This window comes from Lichenostomus cassidix, chromosome 1Aa (assembly GCF_008360975.1).
Source record: "Lichenostomus cassidix isolate B80296 chromosome 1Aa, HeHo_3.0, whole genome shotgun sequence".
Classification (NCBI taxonomy): Eukaryota; Metazoa; Chordata; class Aves; order Passeriformes; family Meliphagidae; genus Lichenostomus; species Lichenostomus cassidix.
In genome coordinates, this window is record NC_139480.1 from 392,496 (window position 1) to 409,462 (window position 16,967).

Consider the following 16,967-nt stretch of genomic DNA (forward strand, 5'->3'; position numbering starts at 1 on the left):
GGAGCCTGGCGTGTGCTGCCAGCCCAGCGAGGTGGGGAAGATAGGGAATCAAGCCCCTTTCTCTGTCCGTGTCCCACCCGTGTCCCTGTTCACTGCCGGCGTGTGACGAGCCCTGCCGCTGGGCTCAGAGCTGTGCCGAGGAGTCGCGGCGCTCCCGGGTGGGATGGGCGGGGGGCGGCAGCCTCAGCTTAGCTCATCTCATCTCCCGACCCTTCCCCAGGTCTGGTTCTCGAACCGCCGGGCCAAGTGGCGACGGGAGAACGAGCAGCAGCTGGAGTGTGGCGGGGCAGGTGACAGCGCGGGGACCGCGGGGACGGGACGTGGGACCTGCCGCCCGAGGAGGGGTTGGGGTCCAGGGGTGCCCGTGGGAGGGAGCGCGGCTGCAGTCTGGCCCTGGGACCCTCGGGGTTGCCTTCCGGAGCCCTGCTGGGAGCTGAAAGGACACTGCCGCACCCTGAGCCCCCCGGTAGATCAGGGCTGGGGACCTAGTGGTGGCCGAGCCAGGACATTGTCCCCCCGTGCCCGGCAGGGTCCTGGTGCGGCTGGATCCCTCCCGCTTTCGGCCCCACCTCGGCAGCCGCCGCGCAGGTAGGACATGGCACGCGCCGAGCTGCTGGGGACCCTCCGGAGCCCCCGGAGCCCCCGGAGCCTCTGGAACCCGCTCTCCTGTCGGGCAGCATTGTCCGGAGCGTCCCTGCCGTCTGCGGGTCCCCTCTGAATCCGCAGGGATGTCCTCCTGTGACATCGCCCTTTCTGCTCCCCGCACAGCCCCTCTCGGACACCCCCGCGGGCTCGGCGCAGCCCCTCCACGGCCACGACCACGACCACGGCCTCGCCAGCCGCCCGCGCTCCCCAGCCCCGCTGCACCTCTGCGCCTCCGGCCCCTGCGCATGGGACGACGCTTGCTGCGGTACAAGGGGCCGCGACCCCCAGACCCCCGGGAGCCCCGGCACGGGCAGGGTGGGGGCTGCAGGTCGGGGCGATCCCGCCCCTGGCCCCGAGCGCGCAGCGATGCAGGGCGGCTGCCGGCAGTGGCACTCCCCTGGGTGTCCCTCGCCCAGGGCACCGCGGGCCGGGGGCGACGCCTGAGCCTTCTGTCCATCCCGCAGGTCTGGCTCCCTGCCGGAGCTCCGCTCCAGCGCCCTGGCAGCCCCTGGAGAGCCCCCCGTTCGCCCTGCTGCCCCCCGGGCTCACCCCGCTGCCAGCCTGGGGCCCGGAGCCCCACTGAGCGTCCCGTGCCACCGCCCCGCGCCCCCGCCGAGCCCCGCGGGAATGTCCGTGAAGGGGGGCTTGGGTGGCAGCCTGGCCAGCACGGCTAGGCCAGCGCCGGCAGGTCCCCAAACCACCCCAGGCGCGGGTGGATCATGGAATTCAGGATCCCTGACTCGTTCCGGGAGGGACCATGGAACCTCCAGCACCTTCTCCAGAGCCAGCACAGCTCTTTAGAACAGCGACCCCGGTGGAGCAGAGGGAATGTCCCGGATCCAGGGATCCCAGCTGGGCTGCAGCTCCAGCACTGCCAGGGCCGAGGGCACAGCGGGGCCACGGGGATGGGGGGTCCCGGCAGCTCACAGGTGACCTGGGTGACAGAGGGGACAGCCCTGGGTGGCAGCAGCAGCTCAGGGTGGGCACCGCCATCCAGCACCTCCGCGACCCTCGGGACTCCCAGCTCGAGTTGCTGCTATTCCTCCACGATTAAATCGCTTTGCCCGCTCCTGCCTGACTCCGCCCTTGTCTCCTCCCAAAGCGGGGCCAACCTCGCTCGTTTTCCATCCCGGTTCCCAGATCGAGCCCTCCTTGCCCTGCCCGGGAGGCTGAACGGCGCGGAGAGCGTGGCTAACGGGGAACACGAGCAGCGTTATTTCAACAACGAACTGAACTTCGGCATCGGGGCGGCCGCAGGGGACGGGCGGGGAAGGACAGAGCAGCCCCGGGCGCTGGGGCTGCCTTCGGCCCCGCAGTCGGGATTCCAGCAGGGAACGGTCCTGGGCCACGGCAGCCAGAGCTGGATCTGCTCATCCTCCTGGTCAATCCAGTTTGTCCATCAGGAACTGCAATAAGTCCCTCAGCAGGTTACAGAATCTCACCAGGCTCTGGTGTGGGACTGAGAAGACCACAAGCCTGTCTGGTTCCGGTGTTGGCGTCGGCTCCTCCTCAGGCACTGCAGGGATGTTTGGCTCGGGCTCTGGCACCGGCTTTGGTTCTGGTTCTGGCACTGGCACCGGCTCTGGCACTGGCACTGGCTCCAGCACTGGCTCTGGTTCTGGTTCTGGTTCTGGTTCTGGCTCTGGCTCTGGCACTGGCACCGGCTCTGGCACTGGCACTGGCTCTGGCGCTGGCACCGGCTCTGGCACGAGCTCCAGTGTTGGCTCTTGTACCAGATCTGGTGCTGGCTCTGGCTTTGGCTCTGGTGCTGGCTCAGGAGTAGGGGTGCAGCTCAGCGCTGGCTCTGGATGACCTATGTCTGCTGGGCTCAGGCCGGTCTGGACCAGGACCCACTCGTGGAAGTGCTGAGTGGAGGTGTAGATCCCAGGGTGCCTGGCTCTGTCACAGCCTCTTCCCCAGCTGCTCATTCCCACCAGCCAGAAATAGTCAGCTCTGTTGTCCTTGCATACCAGAGGACTCCCGCTGTCCCCCTGCACCAGGAGAGAGGGCTCAGGGGCTGTGGGGGGCTGCGGGGGGCTGCTGCCAGCACCAGGGCTGGTTCCTCTCTCCCTGCCCCTGCCAGATTTCCCGTGCATTCCCGGCACGGGAAGGCTCTGCTCAGGGACTGGAGCCTCCAAGCCCTCAGCTGGGAGTGAGTCAAGGGTTCTCCCATCTCAGCTCAGTGTCCCAGATGTGCGGAGGACAGATGTCCCAGGATCACATCCGCACCTTGGGTCTGCTGGGAGCACTGGATGAACCTTGTGGGGAGGACCAGGCCTTGGGTATGGGGACACAGGACAGGGACCCACGGATGGGGAAGGGAAGGGTAGCCCTGGGCTGTTTGGGGGCTCCTACCTGGCAGGTGTCAATGCTGCCCTGTGGGTACCCAGCACACAGGTTTTCAGGATGAACAGCCCCCGAGTACCACCGGCTGCTGTTGCACAGCTCCGTGTCCATGAGGTGGACCTTGGCCTCCTGCAGCACCATGCCTGCTCCCTGAGCTGTGGGCACAGAAGGGAATGAGTCCCTAGCAGCTCAGTGCCCATCCCCTCCCCTGCCTGGGGTGAACCCCTTCCCCGGGACTGGCTCTGCCCCTTCCCCGGGACTGGCTCTGCCCCTTTCCTACGGAGTGATGTTGTCCAGCTGTGTCCCTGCTATTGGCTCTGGAGGAAGGGCCAGACCCACCTCTCCAGAGGCTTCACAGACTCTCGGAGCTGTTCGGCTGGGAAGGAACCTTAAAGCTCATCGAGTTCCACGCCCCATCTTGGGCGGGGACTCCTTCCCCAGCCCAGGCTGCTCCGAGCCCCGGCCCCGCTGACGTCCTGCAGCCGGACTGTGTCTGTGGCCGGCCCAGAACCTCAGGGTGCCCAGCTCACTCTCGGAGCACACATCCTGTCTGGGAACTCACCTTTGGCAAAATCCCAGCCGGCGATGTGGCAGGATTTCAGCTCTGAGACCCTCAGTGAGGCGTCGGGCACACAGCCCAGCTGGATGTAGTCGCTGCACTCCACGGGTTGGTCCAGCTCCACCAGGGCAATGTCATTGCTCGCCGTGGAAGGCACATAGTGCTGGTGCACCAGGAGCCTCTGGATGTGGCGCACCTGAGCCTCAGGGCCTGGCTGGCTCAGATCTATCGCCCCCATCACCACGTCCCATCTGGTGACGTCCCTGGGCACCAGATGGAGAGAGGAGTGACAGGGAGCAGAGCCACAGGCTGCAGCAGCCCAGCATTTCCCAGCCTTCTGCTTCCCAAGGCAGAGGGAAGCAGAGAGGAAAGAGACGGGATGGGAGTGACACGTGGGGCTGTGGGGTCACCTTCTGGTGCTCTGGGGACATCTCTGTCCCTGCTGTTCCTTACCCGCCCCTGGCGAAGCAGTGTGCGACCGTGAGGACCCAGCGGGAGCTGAGGAGGACACCTGAGCACATGTGCCATGTGCCGTTCTCCCAGGTGGCCTGGATGCTGACGATGCCGGGCCAGGCCCCTGGCTGGACACCGGTGTGACCCACGGCATGGGACGTGCCATGAGCAGAGCTGAGAATGGAGGCCAAGGGCCGCAGCCCGCAGGTCCCTCTGGAAGGACAAAGCTGTCACTGCCCTGCTCAGCGGCTGCTACTGCTCAGGCTGAAGGTCCCACCTGGTGCTGAGCGGCAGCAGGGCTAGAGACCCCCGAGGGACATCAGTTCCCCCCAGATCTGCCAGGGACCCCCCGGGTGTCCCCCGAGTTCCTGCCAGCCCCCGGGGCCACTGACCTGCAGGTGTCCCAGGTGCCCACCACGGGCCCAGCCAGGGCCAGCAGGACAAGTAGCCACAGCAAAGCCATCGGTGCCAGTGCAGGTGGCAAGGCCAGCAGCGAGGTGGCACCTCTGGTGCACACAGTCCTCGCGGTGCCCCCAGTGCCACCGGCGCGGGGTGATGTCACAGAGGGAAGGTTCCATGGGCTGGGCACAGCAGGGAGGGGCAGCACAGAGCCATGGAGACATGGAATGGTCTGGGGGCAGAGCCAGAGCACCAACATGGGGTGACACTGCTCAGACCTGCCTGGCACCGGGCTGGGAATGGGCAGCTGGAGCAGCCCTGGGGGAGGATTTGGGGCTGCTGGTGGGTGAGAGCTGGAATTGCCCCAGCCCAGAACCCTCCGTGCTGGGCTGATCCCACAGGGGAGGGGATGCTGCCGTGTGCCCTGTGCCCTGTGCCCTGTGCCCTGTGCCCTGTGCCCTGTGCCCTGTGCCCTGTGCTGGCACAGAGACCCAACCTGCAGAGCTGCCCAGCCCTGGGGAACAACAGCAGCAGCACCTGGAGCTGCTGGAGAGTCCAGAGGAGACCCTGGAGCTGCTGCAGGGCTGGACACCCTCTGGAGCCAGGCTGGGAGAGCTGGGAATGTTCCCCTGGAGAAGGGAAGGATCCAGGGAGAGCTCAGAGCTCCTGCCAGGGCCTAAAGGAGCTCCAGGAGAGCTGCAGAGGGACTGGGGACAAGGCATGGAGGGACAGGACACAGGGAATGGCTTCCCACTGCCAGAGGGCAGGGATAGATGGGATCTTGGGAAGGAATTGCTGGCTGGGATGGAATTCCCAGAGCAGCTGTGGCTGCCCCTGGATCCCTGGCAGTGTCCCAGGCCAGGCTGGACACTGGGGCTTGGAGCAGCCTGGGACAGTGGGAGGTGTGGAAGAATTCAAAGAACAGAATGCTAATTAATGAAAGTGATTTATGTAAATGAGAACAAATGACCATTCACTTCTTTGTTGGCTCAAAATGTACAAAGAGGTGACAAAGTTTCGTCCTGGTGTCTCTGTGGAGGCTGGAATTCTGTTGGCCACAGCCCCTGGCCAAGGACAGAGCAGTGCCTGACTTGCTGACACTAAAACAGCACCGTGGGAAGGTTTATTTATCCCGGCGGTTCCGGAGGGTTCCGGTCACACCAGGACACGCAGGGGACAGCGGGGACAGGGCCCGGCTGAGGTGGCACTGCCAGGGGTGTCTCGGACAGACCCGAGGGCTCTCCAGCTCCTCCCCATCGTTATCCGGAGGGTTTGGAGCACTGGGATGCTCTTCCCGGCGCTTCCCAGAGGGAACATCCCCTTGGAGAGGAGCTGCGGGGGCTGGGGCGAAGTGACCGCCGAGAGGGCAGCACGGGAGGGGACACGGGGACACGGGGGGACACGGGGGGACACGGGGGGACACGGGGACACGTGAGAGGCGGGACGGGTCAGGGGAGCACCTGGAAGGACACGGGGAGAACACAAGGGGACACGGGGCACTCGGGGGACACACGGAGGGACACGAGGAACTCGAGGGGACATGGAGCACTCGAGGGACACACGGAGGGACTCGGGGACAGCCGGGCTGTCACCGCAGAGCACAGCCGGGCCGAAAGCCACGCCCCCGCCTATTGACCACGCCCCGTGCATTGACCACGCCCTCTCGACACGTGTGTCACCGCGCGCTCAGGCCACGCCCCGTTCGATCAGACCACGCCCCCGCGCGGCAGGCCACGCCCATCAACCGACACGTGGTGCGTTCAGGCCACGCCCCTCCATTTAACCACGCCCACGTATCTCCTTATTTGGTCTTTCCCCGCCCCTCGCTCTAGCCCCTCCCCTTGCCGCTCTCACCGCCGGCTTCCGGCGGAAGTGGCGGCGCGGCGGAACCGGCCGGAGGTGAGGGGCGAGCGGCGGGCCTGGGGCGGCGGGGAGGGGTCAGGGTGCGGGTCAGGGAGGGGGTCAGGGTGCGGGTCAGGGTGCGGGTCAGGGTGCGGGTCAGGGTGCGGGTCAGGGAGGGGGTCAGGGTGCGGGTCAGGGTGGGGGTCAGGGTGCGGGTCAGGGTGGGGGTCAGGGTGGGGGTCAGGGTGCGGGTCAGGGTGGTCCTGAGCGGGTGACCATGGGGGGCCCGGGTGGTGGCTGGGGGAGTCAGGGTGGCCCTCGGGGTCAGGATGGTGTCCGGGAAGGTCCTGGAGGGGTCAGGGTGACGGTCGGGGTGCTCCTGAGGGGGTGACGATGGAGGGCCCAGCGGGGTCCGGGTGGTGTGGGGTGGGAGGGTCAGCAAGGCGGTCCCGAGAGGGGGCAGGAAGGAGGTGCCGAGGGGGTCAGGATGAGGGTCTTTGGTGGGTGTCAGGGTCATGTCCTGGGGGGAATCAGGATGGGCGTTCTGGGCGGTTCAGGATGGCTTTCTGGGTGGGTCAGGATGGTGTCCTGGGGGTCAGGATGGTGTCCTGGGGGGCGGGAGTCAGGGTGTTGTTCCTGCTCGTTTGCTTTCCTGCTGGGTCCGGGATGACGTTCCTGCCCATCCCAAAGGTGCCTTTTGTCCTTGTCCTGCTTTCCCGCAGACCCCCCGCCATGGAGAAGTTCGGGATGAACTTCGGGGGTGGCCCCAGCAGGAAGGAGCTGCTGGAGACCATCGAGACGCAGAAGCAGCAGCTCCTGCGCTTCCAGGCGCGGCTCAAGGACGTCGTCCACGCCTACAAGAGCCTCCTGAAGGAGAAGGAAGCGCTGGAAGCCAGCCTGAAGGTGCTCTCTGTGTCCCACGAGGGTGACCTCGCGGTGCCACCGCCTGGAGCCGGCGACTCCCCGGATGACCGGAGCTCGGAGCACAGCGAGGACAGCGTGGGGACGGCTGCCAGCGCGGACACTGCGGCCAGCCTGACCAGCGTGACCAGCGCCAAGGGGGATGCGGCACCCGAGGAGGACAAACCCGCGGCTCCCCCTTCCCAGAAGGCAGAGGATCTGAGCGGCTCCGAGAGCGGCGATCTCTGCGCCAGTGGCGAGTCCGACCGGCGGCTCCTGCAGCTGAAGGCCCAGCTGGCCACGCTGACCGGCGCCCTGGCCACGGTCACGCAGGAGAAGTCCCGCATGGAGGCCTCGTACCAGGCGGAGCGGCGGCAGATGAAGCAGGAGCTGGAGGAGGCGGCGGGGCGGGCGCGGGACGAGGCGGAGCGGCAGGACGCGGAGCTGCGGCGGCTGCAGGAGCAGCTGGCCGAGACCCGAGCCCGGCTGATCACGCAGCAGCACGAGCGGGAGCGCGAGCAGGGCGACCACGGGCTGATGCTGCGGGAGCTGCAGGAGCTGCTGCGCTCCGAGCGGGAGTCGCGCCGCGACGCCGAGCGGGAGCTGCAGGAATCCCGGGAGGCGCTGGCCGGCAGCGCCGGGGCGGCCGAGCGAGCCCAGGGCTACGAGCAGCACGTCCGGCAGCTGAGCCAGGAGCTGGAGGAGCTCCGGCGGGAGCTGCAGGGGGTGCGGGAGGAGAACGGGAAGCCGGACCCGCGGATCCAGGAGCTGCAGGAGGAGATGGCCGGCCTCAAGAACCACTTCCAGCTGCAGCTGGTGCAGGAGATGAAAAAGGTGATTCCTGGCTGGGAATGGGGGTGGTGTCCAGGGGTTGGGGCTGGAGGAGCCAATTCCATCTCTCAGCTCCTTAGAGCACAAAGCATCCTGGCTTGGATTGATGGGATGGCAGTCCTGGGGAACAGCTCACTGTAGGATGTGTCCAGGGAATGGCACTGGAGGAGGACAAATTCCCCTTCCCAGTCCCTCAGATTCCAGGAGGTTTGAAATAAATGGTACAGGGTGCCCAGAGCAGGTGTGGCTGCCCCTGGATCCCTGCAGTGTCCAAGGCCAGGTTGGACACTGGGGCTTGGAGCAGCCTGGGACAGTGGAAGGTGTCTCTCCCATGGCAGAGGTGGCACTGGATGGGCTCTGAGATCCCTTCCCACCCAACCCCTTCCAGGGTTCTATAATTCCAAACACACAAATCCCCCAAAAACCAGGACATGGAGGAGTCTCCAGCAGGATTCACAGAGTGGGGAAGGCCCCTTGTTGGTTTGGAGCAGAGCAGGGACCCCCCGTGTGTCCCCCTGTGTGTCCTCGTGTGTCCTCGTGTGTCCCCCTGTGTCCCTCTGTGTCCCTGTGCTGTCCTGACCCCACCATGTCCCTCTGCAGACGGCGCAGGCTGAGGAGCAGCTCCAGCAGCGCTCGCAGCGGGAGGAGCAGCGCGTGGCCGAGCTGGAGGCACAGGTGGCCCAGGTGTCCGAGCTGCTGGGCACCTATGAGAAGACCAAGCAGAGGGACCAGGCCACCATCCAGAAGCTCAAGGAGCGCATTGTGCAGCTGGACCTGGAGAACAAGACCTTGGCCATCGCCGCCTCCAGCCGCTCCCTGGGCGAGGTCCCCGTGGAAGAGGCCACCCTGGACGTGGCCGTGCTCAAGGAGAAGATGGAGAAGCTGCGGAAGCTCCTGCAGGTGGCTGCTGGGAAAGGCCTGGTGGGGCAGGAGGCGGAGGAGCCGCGGGAGCCAGAGCCACCCCCGGGCTCTGGGGACAATGGGGACAAGGCTCCGGGCGGGCACTGCCAGCAGGAGCTGAGGCAGCTCAAGGAGGAGTTTGAGCGCTACAAGGTGAGGGCGCAGCAGGTGCTCAAGAGCAAGGCCACCAAGGACGTGGGCCTGGCCAAGGAGCTGGAGGAGGCACGGGAGCAGCTCTCAGAGCTCCAGGACAAGCACGTGCTGCTGCAGCTGGCCTCAGATGACATGGAGAGGCAGCACCGGCAGGAGCTGGAGGCCAAAAAGCAGGAGCTGTCCCAGCTGCAGCAGATCCACCGGCAGGAGCTGGAGAGGTGCCAGCTGGAGTTCCGGGAGCGAGCGCTGCGCCTGGAGGAGGAGATGCACAAGCAGCGCGACAGGGCGCTGGCCGTGCTGGCTGAGAAGGACCGGGAGCTGGAGCAGCTCCGCGCCCTCACGCTGCCCCACGGCCCCAAGAGCTGCCGGGACGGAGCTCCCAGGGACATTGCCAGCCAGGATTCCTCGGAGATCCTCCCGCAGGAGCTGCAGCTGGGCTCCGGCTCCGAGCCCACCTTCTTCCTGTACGCGGAGCAGCTGGCGCGCAAGGAGGTGGAGATCGCGGCGCTGAGGAAGCACAAGCACCAGCTGGAGGTGCAGCTGCACCAGCTGCAGGGCAGGCTGCTGGCCGAGGAGGAGAAGCACCGCGAGGAGGCTGAGGCGCTCCGGGCCGAGATCCAGAAGAGCTGCCGGGATAAGAGCAGGGAGGGAGCCAACCTGGAGTACCTGAAGAACGTGGTGTATCGCTTCCTGACGCTGCCCGACGCGCGCGGCCGCCAGCAGACCCTCACGGCCATCCTGGCCATCCTGCACTTCAGCCCCGAGGAGAAGCTCAGCATCGCCAAAAGCTCAGCCTACGGCTCCTGGTGGCCTCCCGGGAAGAGATGAGGGGTGGATTGGATTTCGTTCCCTTTTCCATAGCAACTCGTTCCGAGGCCTGACCAAAACCTCGTCCCAGCCACGCCCGAAGCTCTCCAGGATGTGGGCTGCAAATTGGTGTTTTCAGCACTAATTTACAGTGGGATTGTGCCAAATTCTCCAGCCCCAAAGCCTCTGTGGTAGGAATTCACTCCGAGTTGGAACTTGATCTGAAAACCGTGAAATTGAAGGTGCTGAGCTTTTTGAAAGGTGATTTAAAAATAATCCCTACCTGTCAGGCGTGGGATCAAGTGGAATTCACTTGGATCTTCAAACTCCAGCCAGGCTGGTGACTCAGGAGATGAAAGGGATAGTGGGAAGCACTTTAGGTGGAGCTAAAATAGCACCAGGCTGTGGAAGGCTCAGGGAAATGTGGCTCAGTGCAGGAAATCTTGGGCATTTTCTCTCTTTTCCAGAGCCACATTTAACCAGTGGATGCAGCTCCAGGCTGATCCAGGGGCTCAGGCTCTCCTTCCTTCCCAGGGATCCTCTCTGGGGTTATCAGGGATTGCAGGAAGGAGAAAGGATCTCCCTGTGGCTGATTCCCACCCTGAGGTGCTGCCGAGTGGAAATCTGAGCTGCCTGACCCTGGCTGGGAGCAGGAAGCAGAAAAAGGCTGAATTGAGTGCCCTGCTCCTGGCTTTTGGGAGTTCCAGGGAAGTTTTGCTGCTCTGTGGTGCTGATTTGGGAAGGAAAGGGTTGCTCCTGCTGGGATGGCAGCAGCAGTGAGGGACAGGAGGTGACAGTGACAGCCTGGTCAGGGCTCAGGAGCCTTGAGGTTCTTCCTTGATTTCTTGGTAATTGGTGCAAGAAGGACATCCATAAATGCCCTGGGATGTTTTGCTGGCACAGCTGGAGCCCTGGATCTACCTCTTCCCAGCTCTGCTCCCCTGGATCTTCCAGAGCCTCCTCATTTCTGTCCTGTTTGGAATCAAATCCTGGCTGCTAAAGCTTCCCTGGCCCAGAGACAGAGAGAGGTCTGGATTGACATCCCAGGAGATCCTGGAGCTAAGAGCAGGATTGGGAAGCAGAGACTGCCCAGAGAGCCTTGGGAAGGATCCTGGGACAGAGACCCTGGGATGCTGCAGCCACCCTGGCACGGGCAGGGACAATGACACAGCAGCTTCCCTCCTCTCCTCCTCGGCTGTCCTGGTTCTGTCAGCAGCCAAATCCCCTGAATTCCACTCTGGCCAATGCAGCCTTTGGTGCCAATTGCTCCTCCAAAAAATCCTCAGGGAACATGTGCCCAGGGCAGAGCTGAGTCCTTCTGGGGCTCCCCTGGGAACAGCAGGATTCAGGTGCTGCCCTGATGGGGGGAACTGCATGGGAATGGGGCAGTTCATCCCAGGAATGTTTGAAACGCTCCTCAAGGATAAAAATGCTGCCTCAGCCAGGGCAGAGCCCAGGCCCTGCTCCCAGGTTGGAAAGGCTGAATCCAGAGGTGCCTCTGCAATGACAGGGATGGCTCCTCTTTCCCTGGAGCCATTCCCACAAATCCAGAGGGAGGTGAAGCCTCCTCCTGCTTCATCTTCACTGCTGAGGCTGAGGGGATGGATCCCTGTTCTGGTCCCTGTTCTCCCTCTGCTCCTGCAGGATGGGGTGACCTGGAAGGGATCCTGGGATGGTGGGGATCTGTGTGGGGCCAGCTGGGGAGAGGAGTGGGGTGGGACCCAGCTGGGAGCAGGGGGACATTGTGGGGTCACAGTTCGGAGCAGGGAATACTGTGGGATCCAGCTGGGAGGACACAGATCCACTCCCTGTGCCCTCAGTCTGCTCCTGAGAGAGGAAGATGAGGAAGCAGCTGAGGGGCAGCATCTCCAGGAGTGCCACTCGGTGTCACTGTCACCCTCCTGCGGCTCCCAGTGCCATTCCTGCCTCTGCTCTCCCCCAGCCCCTCTCCCTCTTTCTCCCTCCTTCCCTCAGATCTTCCCCCACATCCCTCCTTCCCTCTTCCTTCAGCCAATATCCTTGAAATAAAGGTAAAATTCCTGTTTGAAGGGACTCTGGTGGCTCCTGGGGACTGGCTAGGCATTGCCTGGGGACTTTTGCTGGATGTTGGAACATCCTTGGATTTAAAATTATCACAAAATTACTGAATCCCTTCGTTTGCTGAGGTTCCTGGGAGTGAGGACAGGAATGCTTCATTCCTGCACCTTCAGGTAGTTTGGCAGCTGGGTGGATGTAGAGTCTGTATGGGGAATGGCAGGATGGGTTTGGGTGGGAAGGGACCTTAAACATCCCCCAGTGCCACCATGGCAGGGACACCTCCCACTGTCCCAGGCTGCTCCAAGCCCCAATGTCCAGCCTGGCCTTGGACATCCCAGGGATCCAGGGGCAGCCACAGCTGCTCTGCGAATTCCATCCCAGCCAGGAATTCCTTCCCAAGATCCCATCCATCCCTGCCCTCTGGCACTGGGAAGCCATTCCCTGTGTCCTGTCCCTCCATGCCTTGTCCCCAGTCCCTCTGCAGCTCTCCTGGAGCTCCTTCAGGCCCTGGCAGGAGCTCTGAGCCCTCCCTGGATCCTTCCCTTCTCCAGGGGAACATTCCCAGCTCTCCCAGCCTGGCTCCAGAGCAGCTCCAGGGTCTCTCTGGGCTCTCCAGCAGGACAAGGAGCTCCCAGCTGCTCTCCCTCACTCTTCCCTCATTCCCAATGTGCCCAGGGCTATCCGAGCGCTCATTCGGGCTCTCCCGCGCCCGGGGCTGATCCCTCCCTTCTCCCGGGGCTGGCACCGAGCCGGCTGCTGCTCTGGGAAGCTCCTGCTGCCCCGGCCGGGCAGGTTCCTCCGGCTGGGCCGTGTCCGTGTCCCGCAGAGGGCGTGGACAGAGCCGAGCAGCAGCGGGAGCTTCTTCAGCTCCCAGTCCATCCATCCCGGGCCGTGGCCGGGAAGAGCCGGGAACCCCCCGGGACCCCCGGGCTGCCACCGCCGGCCATGGCCGAAGCACCGGAACAGCCCCCGGCTCTGTCGGATGTGCAGGTAAAGGGTGCGGGAGCTCTGGAGAGCCTCAGCTGAGCTTCAGCTGCATTCCCATTCCGGTAAATCCTGCCCGAGGGGCTCCCCACGCGGGATTTGGGGCAGCGTTGGGGACAGGCCAAGGCGGCCACCAGCAAAGGGGTGACATCCGGGCAGGGCTGTCGCTGGGGTCGGAGCGGCTCTGGCCAGGCTGCTGCCCCGCTGCTCCCGGCTCACTCCCGGGCCCGGAATCCACCCGGCTCCAGTGGGATCCGCTCCCGGCGCGGCCTCTCGGCGCTGCCCAGCCCCGGGCGAGGGACAGCGGGGTGCTGAGGAGGAGATCCCGGCAGGAAAACCCGGCAGGAAGAAGCAGCGAACTCCCCACGTGTAGGCACCGCCGAGGGGGGGTGAGGAACCTGCCGTGGGCTTTCCATTCCCCCCGCCAGTGCCGGGAAACACCTTTGCTGGGGTTCCTGGGCATGGCTTGGGCAGGGATGGCCGAGGGAGCGAGTCGGGCCGTGCCGAGGGATTCCACATGCCCCGTGCCGTGGGGGGCTGAGGCTCGGGGTGGCCGCGCTCCGGACTGGCCGAGCCCGCGCTCGCTCCGTGCCTCCCGCAGGTCCTGGTGCTGACGGGCATCACCCTCCCGGCCGCGCTGCTCAGGTGGGTCCTGTCCCTGTCCCTAGCCCGGGGTTGGCACCTGGGAGTGGCAGCCACTCTGCCCGGACATTCACCACCGCCCCTGTCCCTTCCAGCCTCCTGGGCAGCGGATCCGTCCTCGCTGTCACCTCCTGGCAGGGGCGCTGCTGCCACATCCAGGTGAGTGTCACCGGCGATGCTGATATACACAGGTGAGTGTCACCAGCTTCTGGCAGTGTCAATGCTGCCACATCCAGGTGAGTGTCACTGGCTCCTGGCAGAGGCAATGATGCCATACCAGGTGAGTGTCACCGGCTCCTGGCAATGCTGCCACATCCAGGTGTCACCGGCTCCCAGGGACACGTCTGTCCCCAGCCCAGCCCGAGGCAAAGCGGGGCCAACGCTGGGTTTAAAGCCCTGGGGCGAGGGGCAGGAGGTGCGGGATGCCTAACAGCCTCCGGCCCCCGGGAGCAGCCGCGCCCACCCTGGGAAGGGCCGTGGGAGCTCCCGGGGGTCGCGGCCGCTGCCGGGGCTGCTGCCAGCAGAGCTAACGCGGCGCTCTGTCCCCAGCTGCGCCCCCTGTTCCTCCTGGCCCTGGCAGACTTCCTGGCCGCCACGGCGCTGCTGGGCACGGGAACCATCCCGCTGCTGCCCGCCCCGCTCTCCGTGCCCGCCTACGCCGCCTGTCCCTACGGGCGGATGCTGACCACGGTGAGGGGACACTGCTGCGACTTGTCACTGCTGGAGTGTCCTGGCGACACTGTCCTGGGGTCCCCTCCGCGGGGTGGGCACCGCGACAGTTCTGGGCGGGTGTCGGGGTGTGGAGCACGAGGAGGGAGGGGACAGGGGGATGGCGGAGTGTCGGGGTGCAGCACATGATCCAGGACATGGAAGGGGACAGGGGACAGCACGATGTCGGGGTGCAGAGCATGATGAGGGGAGGGGACAGGGGGACAGCAGGATGTCCGGTAGCAGAGGGAATGTGGAAGGTACCCTGGGGGCTCTGGACACAGCGGGATCCCCTTTTCCTTTCCCTCTCCTCTCCCAGACCTTCTACTCCGTCTCGTTCCTCATGCTCGTTGTTTACGCGTTCGAGTCGCACCGCACCGTCCTGGGGGGGCGAGCGAGGCCCCCGGCAGCGCTGCAGGTCTGTGTCCCGCCCGCGACAGCCGGGAGCCATCCTGCCACACTTGCTCCCGGGGGGATCCAGAGCAGCCCCTTCTCCCGGGAATTCGGGGTTCCCCTCGTCCTGGCGGAGCGGGCCACACCCCGGGCTGCGGCTGCCGCTCCAGCCGCGGCTCAGGGCGATTCTCCCGCAGGAGCGGAGCCGCTGCCTGGAGAGCGCCTGGCACGGCGTTCCCTACATCGTGGCCTGGTAGGTGCCAGTCCTGCCCGGAGCGCCCCGGCCGTGCCAGGCTGTCCCGGGACTCTCACATCCATCCCTCCCTCGCTCCCCAGGCTGCTGCCGGCGCTGACTCTCCTGGCTCAGCTGCTCTCCCGCGGCTCCGCCGTCACCGACATCGCGCCGCTGGTGCCCTGGGACAGCCGCGGCTCCAACGACACCTTCAGCCTGTACTGCTCCAGGTACGACCCCTCCGCCCCGGCCTGCCCCGGGACCCGCGGGGCTTCGGGACCACCAGCAGCACCTCTGTCCTTGCAGCTGCCTCCTCCTGATTCACCCAGCCAAGGACATCTGCTCCCAGGTGGGCGCTGCCCCTCCCTCGCTGCCCGCCCAGCCTTCCTGAGGGCCCGGGGGGCTCTGGGGGCTCCGCGGGGCTCGGGGGTCGCTGGTCCCGGCCGCGCTCATCTCCCGTCGCCTCCCAGTCCGGCGGTGTGGAGAACGCGGGGCTGGAGGAGAAAATCATCTTCCTGCTGTACCTGTTGCTGGTGCTCGGCTGCTGCTCGGTGAGGTCTCGGTTCTGGGGGTCCCGGGGGGTCTCCAGTTCCCCTGTGACCCCCGAACCGCCCATCCCCAGCTCCTGTACCGGCGGGTGCGGCTCCGGTGCCGGGGGAACGCGGCGGTGCCGCTGCTGAGCCTGAACAGGGACGGCGGCTTTGGGAACAGGAGCGGCCGCGGCGTCAGCAGAGCCTCCCAGTCCTTCCAGCTGGTGTTCCTGCTCTGCTGGACGCCAGGCAAGGCCGGGGAGGTCTCAAAGCCCCCGGGGTTACACTGGGGTGTCCCACAGTCCTGCAGGGTCACACCGGGGTGTCCCACCGAGAAACGTCCTTTTGTGTTTCACCCACAGCCTTCCTCCTCACCATCCTCTCCTTCACCAGCATCAGCCCTGCCTCGCTCTTTGCCCTCTACGTGTCCACGGTGAGTTAAGCTCCTCTTTGTCCCCATGGCACACAGGAGCTGTGACAGCCCTTGGGGACAGCCGGGGCAGGGTGAGGACACAGCCCTGGGCCCAGCCTGGCTCTTCCCACCGCTTTGGGGCTGGAGTTTCCCCCTTGGCTCTTGCCTGGGGCTGGATGTGCTTTAATCAGCCACACAAGGGGAAAGCCCGCCGTGTCCCTGTGCCACCCCGCCCGGGCTGTCCCTGCAGGGACACGGAGCCCTGACCCAGTGTCCCCGTGTCCCCCAGGCCCTGAGCGTGTCCCTGCAGGGATTCCTGCACAGCCTGGTCTACGGCTGGATGAGGGAGAACTTCCGTCGGGAGGTGCTGACCCGGAGCTGCTCTCTGCAGAACTCAGAGGGGCTCAAGGCTTTCTACGACGACTCTCTGGGGGTTGTTCCTTAAGCCCCCTCCTCATCCTGTTCCCTGAGCCCCCTCCTCATTCTGCTCCCTGGGGCTGCCCAAGCCCACATTCCCAGCTGTTCAGAGAATCCTGGAATGGTTTGGGTGGGAAGGACCTGGAGCTCATCCAGTGCCACCCCTGCCATGGCAGTGACACCTTCCACTGTCCCAGTGTCCCAGCAGGATCTCCCTGGAGGGGTTTGGGGAGGGGACAGGTGGGGCTGGGCAGTGTCCCACACAACCTCCACCCCCTGCTCCGTGCACAGCAGATCCACAGGGATGGAGCACAGAATCCCAGGAGGGGCTGGGATGGAATTCCCAGAGCAGCTGTGGCTGCCCCTGGATCCCTGGCAGTGTCCAAGGCCAGGCTGGACACTGGGGCTTGGAGCAGCCTGGGACAGTGGGAGGTGTCCCTGCCATGGTGACAGTGGGTGGGCTCTGAGGTCCTTCCCACCCAACCATTCCAGGATTCCATGACAATAGGTTTGTAGGAGCTGGGATGGCTGGGATGTGGCCTCCTTGGGAGGAATGCAAAGCTAAAAATACATCCCTGGGAGGGAAAACTCCTGAAGGAGGAAATCTGGGCTGCTGAGGAACAGCTATCAGATGATGGTGGAGTCCCCATCCCTGCAGGGATCACAGTGCCATGGGGATGTGGCACCTGGGGACAGCGTAGTGGTGGCCTCAGCAGTGCTGGGGATGGTTGGACTCAGTGATCTCCAAGGCTTTTCCAACCCAAATGATTCCATGAT

General features: G+C 65.1%; 3 protein-coding genes across 5 annotated transcripts; 2 read left to right on the forward strand and 1 right to left on the reverse strand.

Annotated features, from left to right (window-relative positions):
* Nucleotides 1-1,847: 1,847 nt before the first annotated feature.
* LOC146442986 (acrosin-like) lies at nt 1,848-4,557 on the reverse strand. The gene is made up of 5 exons (XM_085080699.1): nt 4,396-4,557; nt 4,004-4,216; nt 3,554-3,813; nt 3,001-3,146; nt 1,848-2,636 (listed from the first exon to the last, which is right to left on the reverse strand). Exons 1-5 carry the CDS (start codon nt 4,464-4,466, stop codon nt 2,028-2,030), a joined length of 1,299 nt encoding a protein of 432 aa, XP_084936825.1. The 5' UTR covers nt 4,467-4,557; the 3' UTR covers nt 1,848-2,027.
* Nucleotides 4,558-6,247: 1,690 nt separating this feature from the next.
* On the forward strand, nt 6,248-11,138 carry GCC1 (GRIP and coiled-coil domain containing 1). 2 transcript variants are annotated; one of them, XM_085080719.1, is made up of 3 exons: nt 6,248-6,301; nt 6,967-7,978; nt 8,576-11,138. In XM_085080719.1, exons 2-3 carry the CDS (start codon nt 6,977-6,979, stop codon nt 9,854-9,856), a joined length of 2,283 nt encoding a protein of 760 aa, XP_084936845.1. In that variant the 5' UTR covers nt 6,248-6,301; nt 6,967-6,976; the 3' UTR covers nt 9,857-11,138. The 2 variants fall into 2 exon arrangements, with proteins under 2 accessions (XP_084936845.1, XP_084936840.1); XM_085080714.1 differs by lacking the exon at nt 6,248-6,301 and having other exon boundaries at nt 6,820-7,978.
* Nucleotides 11,139-12,729: 1,591 nt separating this feature from the next.
* LOC146442988 (transmembrane protein 116-like) lies at nt 12,730-16,301 on the forward strand. 2 transcript variants are annotated; one of them, XM_085080773.1, is made up of 12 exons: nt 12,730-12,862; nt 13,458-13,501; nt 13,594-13,657; nt 14,048-14,188; nt 14,526-14,624; nt 14,797-14,852; nt 14,936-15,061; nt 15,138-15,180; nt 15,302-15,382; nt 15,454-15,610; nt 15,724-15,794; nt 16,063-16,301. In XM_085080773.1, exons 1-12 carry the CDS (start codon nt 12,818-12,820, stop codon nt 16,216-16,218), a joined length of 1,083 nt encoding a protein of 360 aa, XP_084936899.1. In that variant the 5' UTR covers nt 12,730-12,817; the 3' UTR covers nt 16,219-16,301. The 2 variants fall into 2 exon arrangements, with proteins under 2 accessions (XP_084936899.1, XP_084936888.1); XM_085080762.1 differs by lacking the exons at nt 12,730-12,862; nt 13,458-13,501; nt 13,594-13,657 and having other exon boundaries at nt 13,709-14,188.
* The last annotated feature ends 666 nt before the right edge of the window (nt 16,302-16,967 follow it).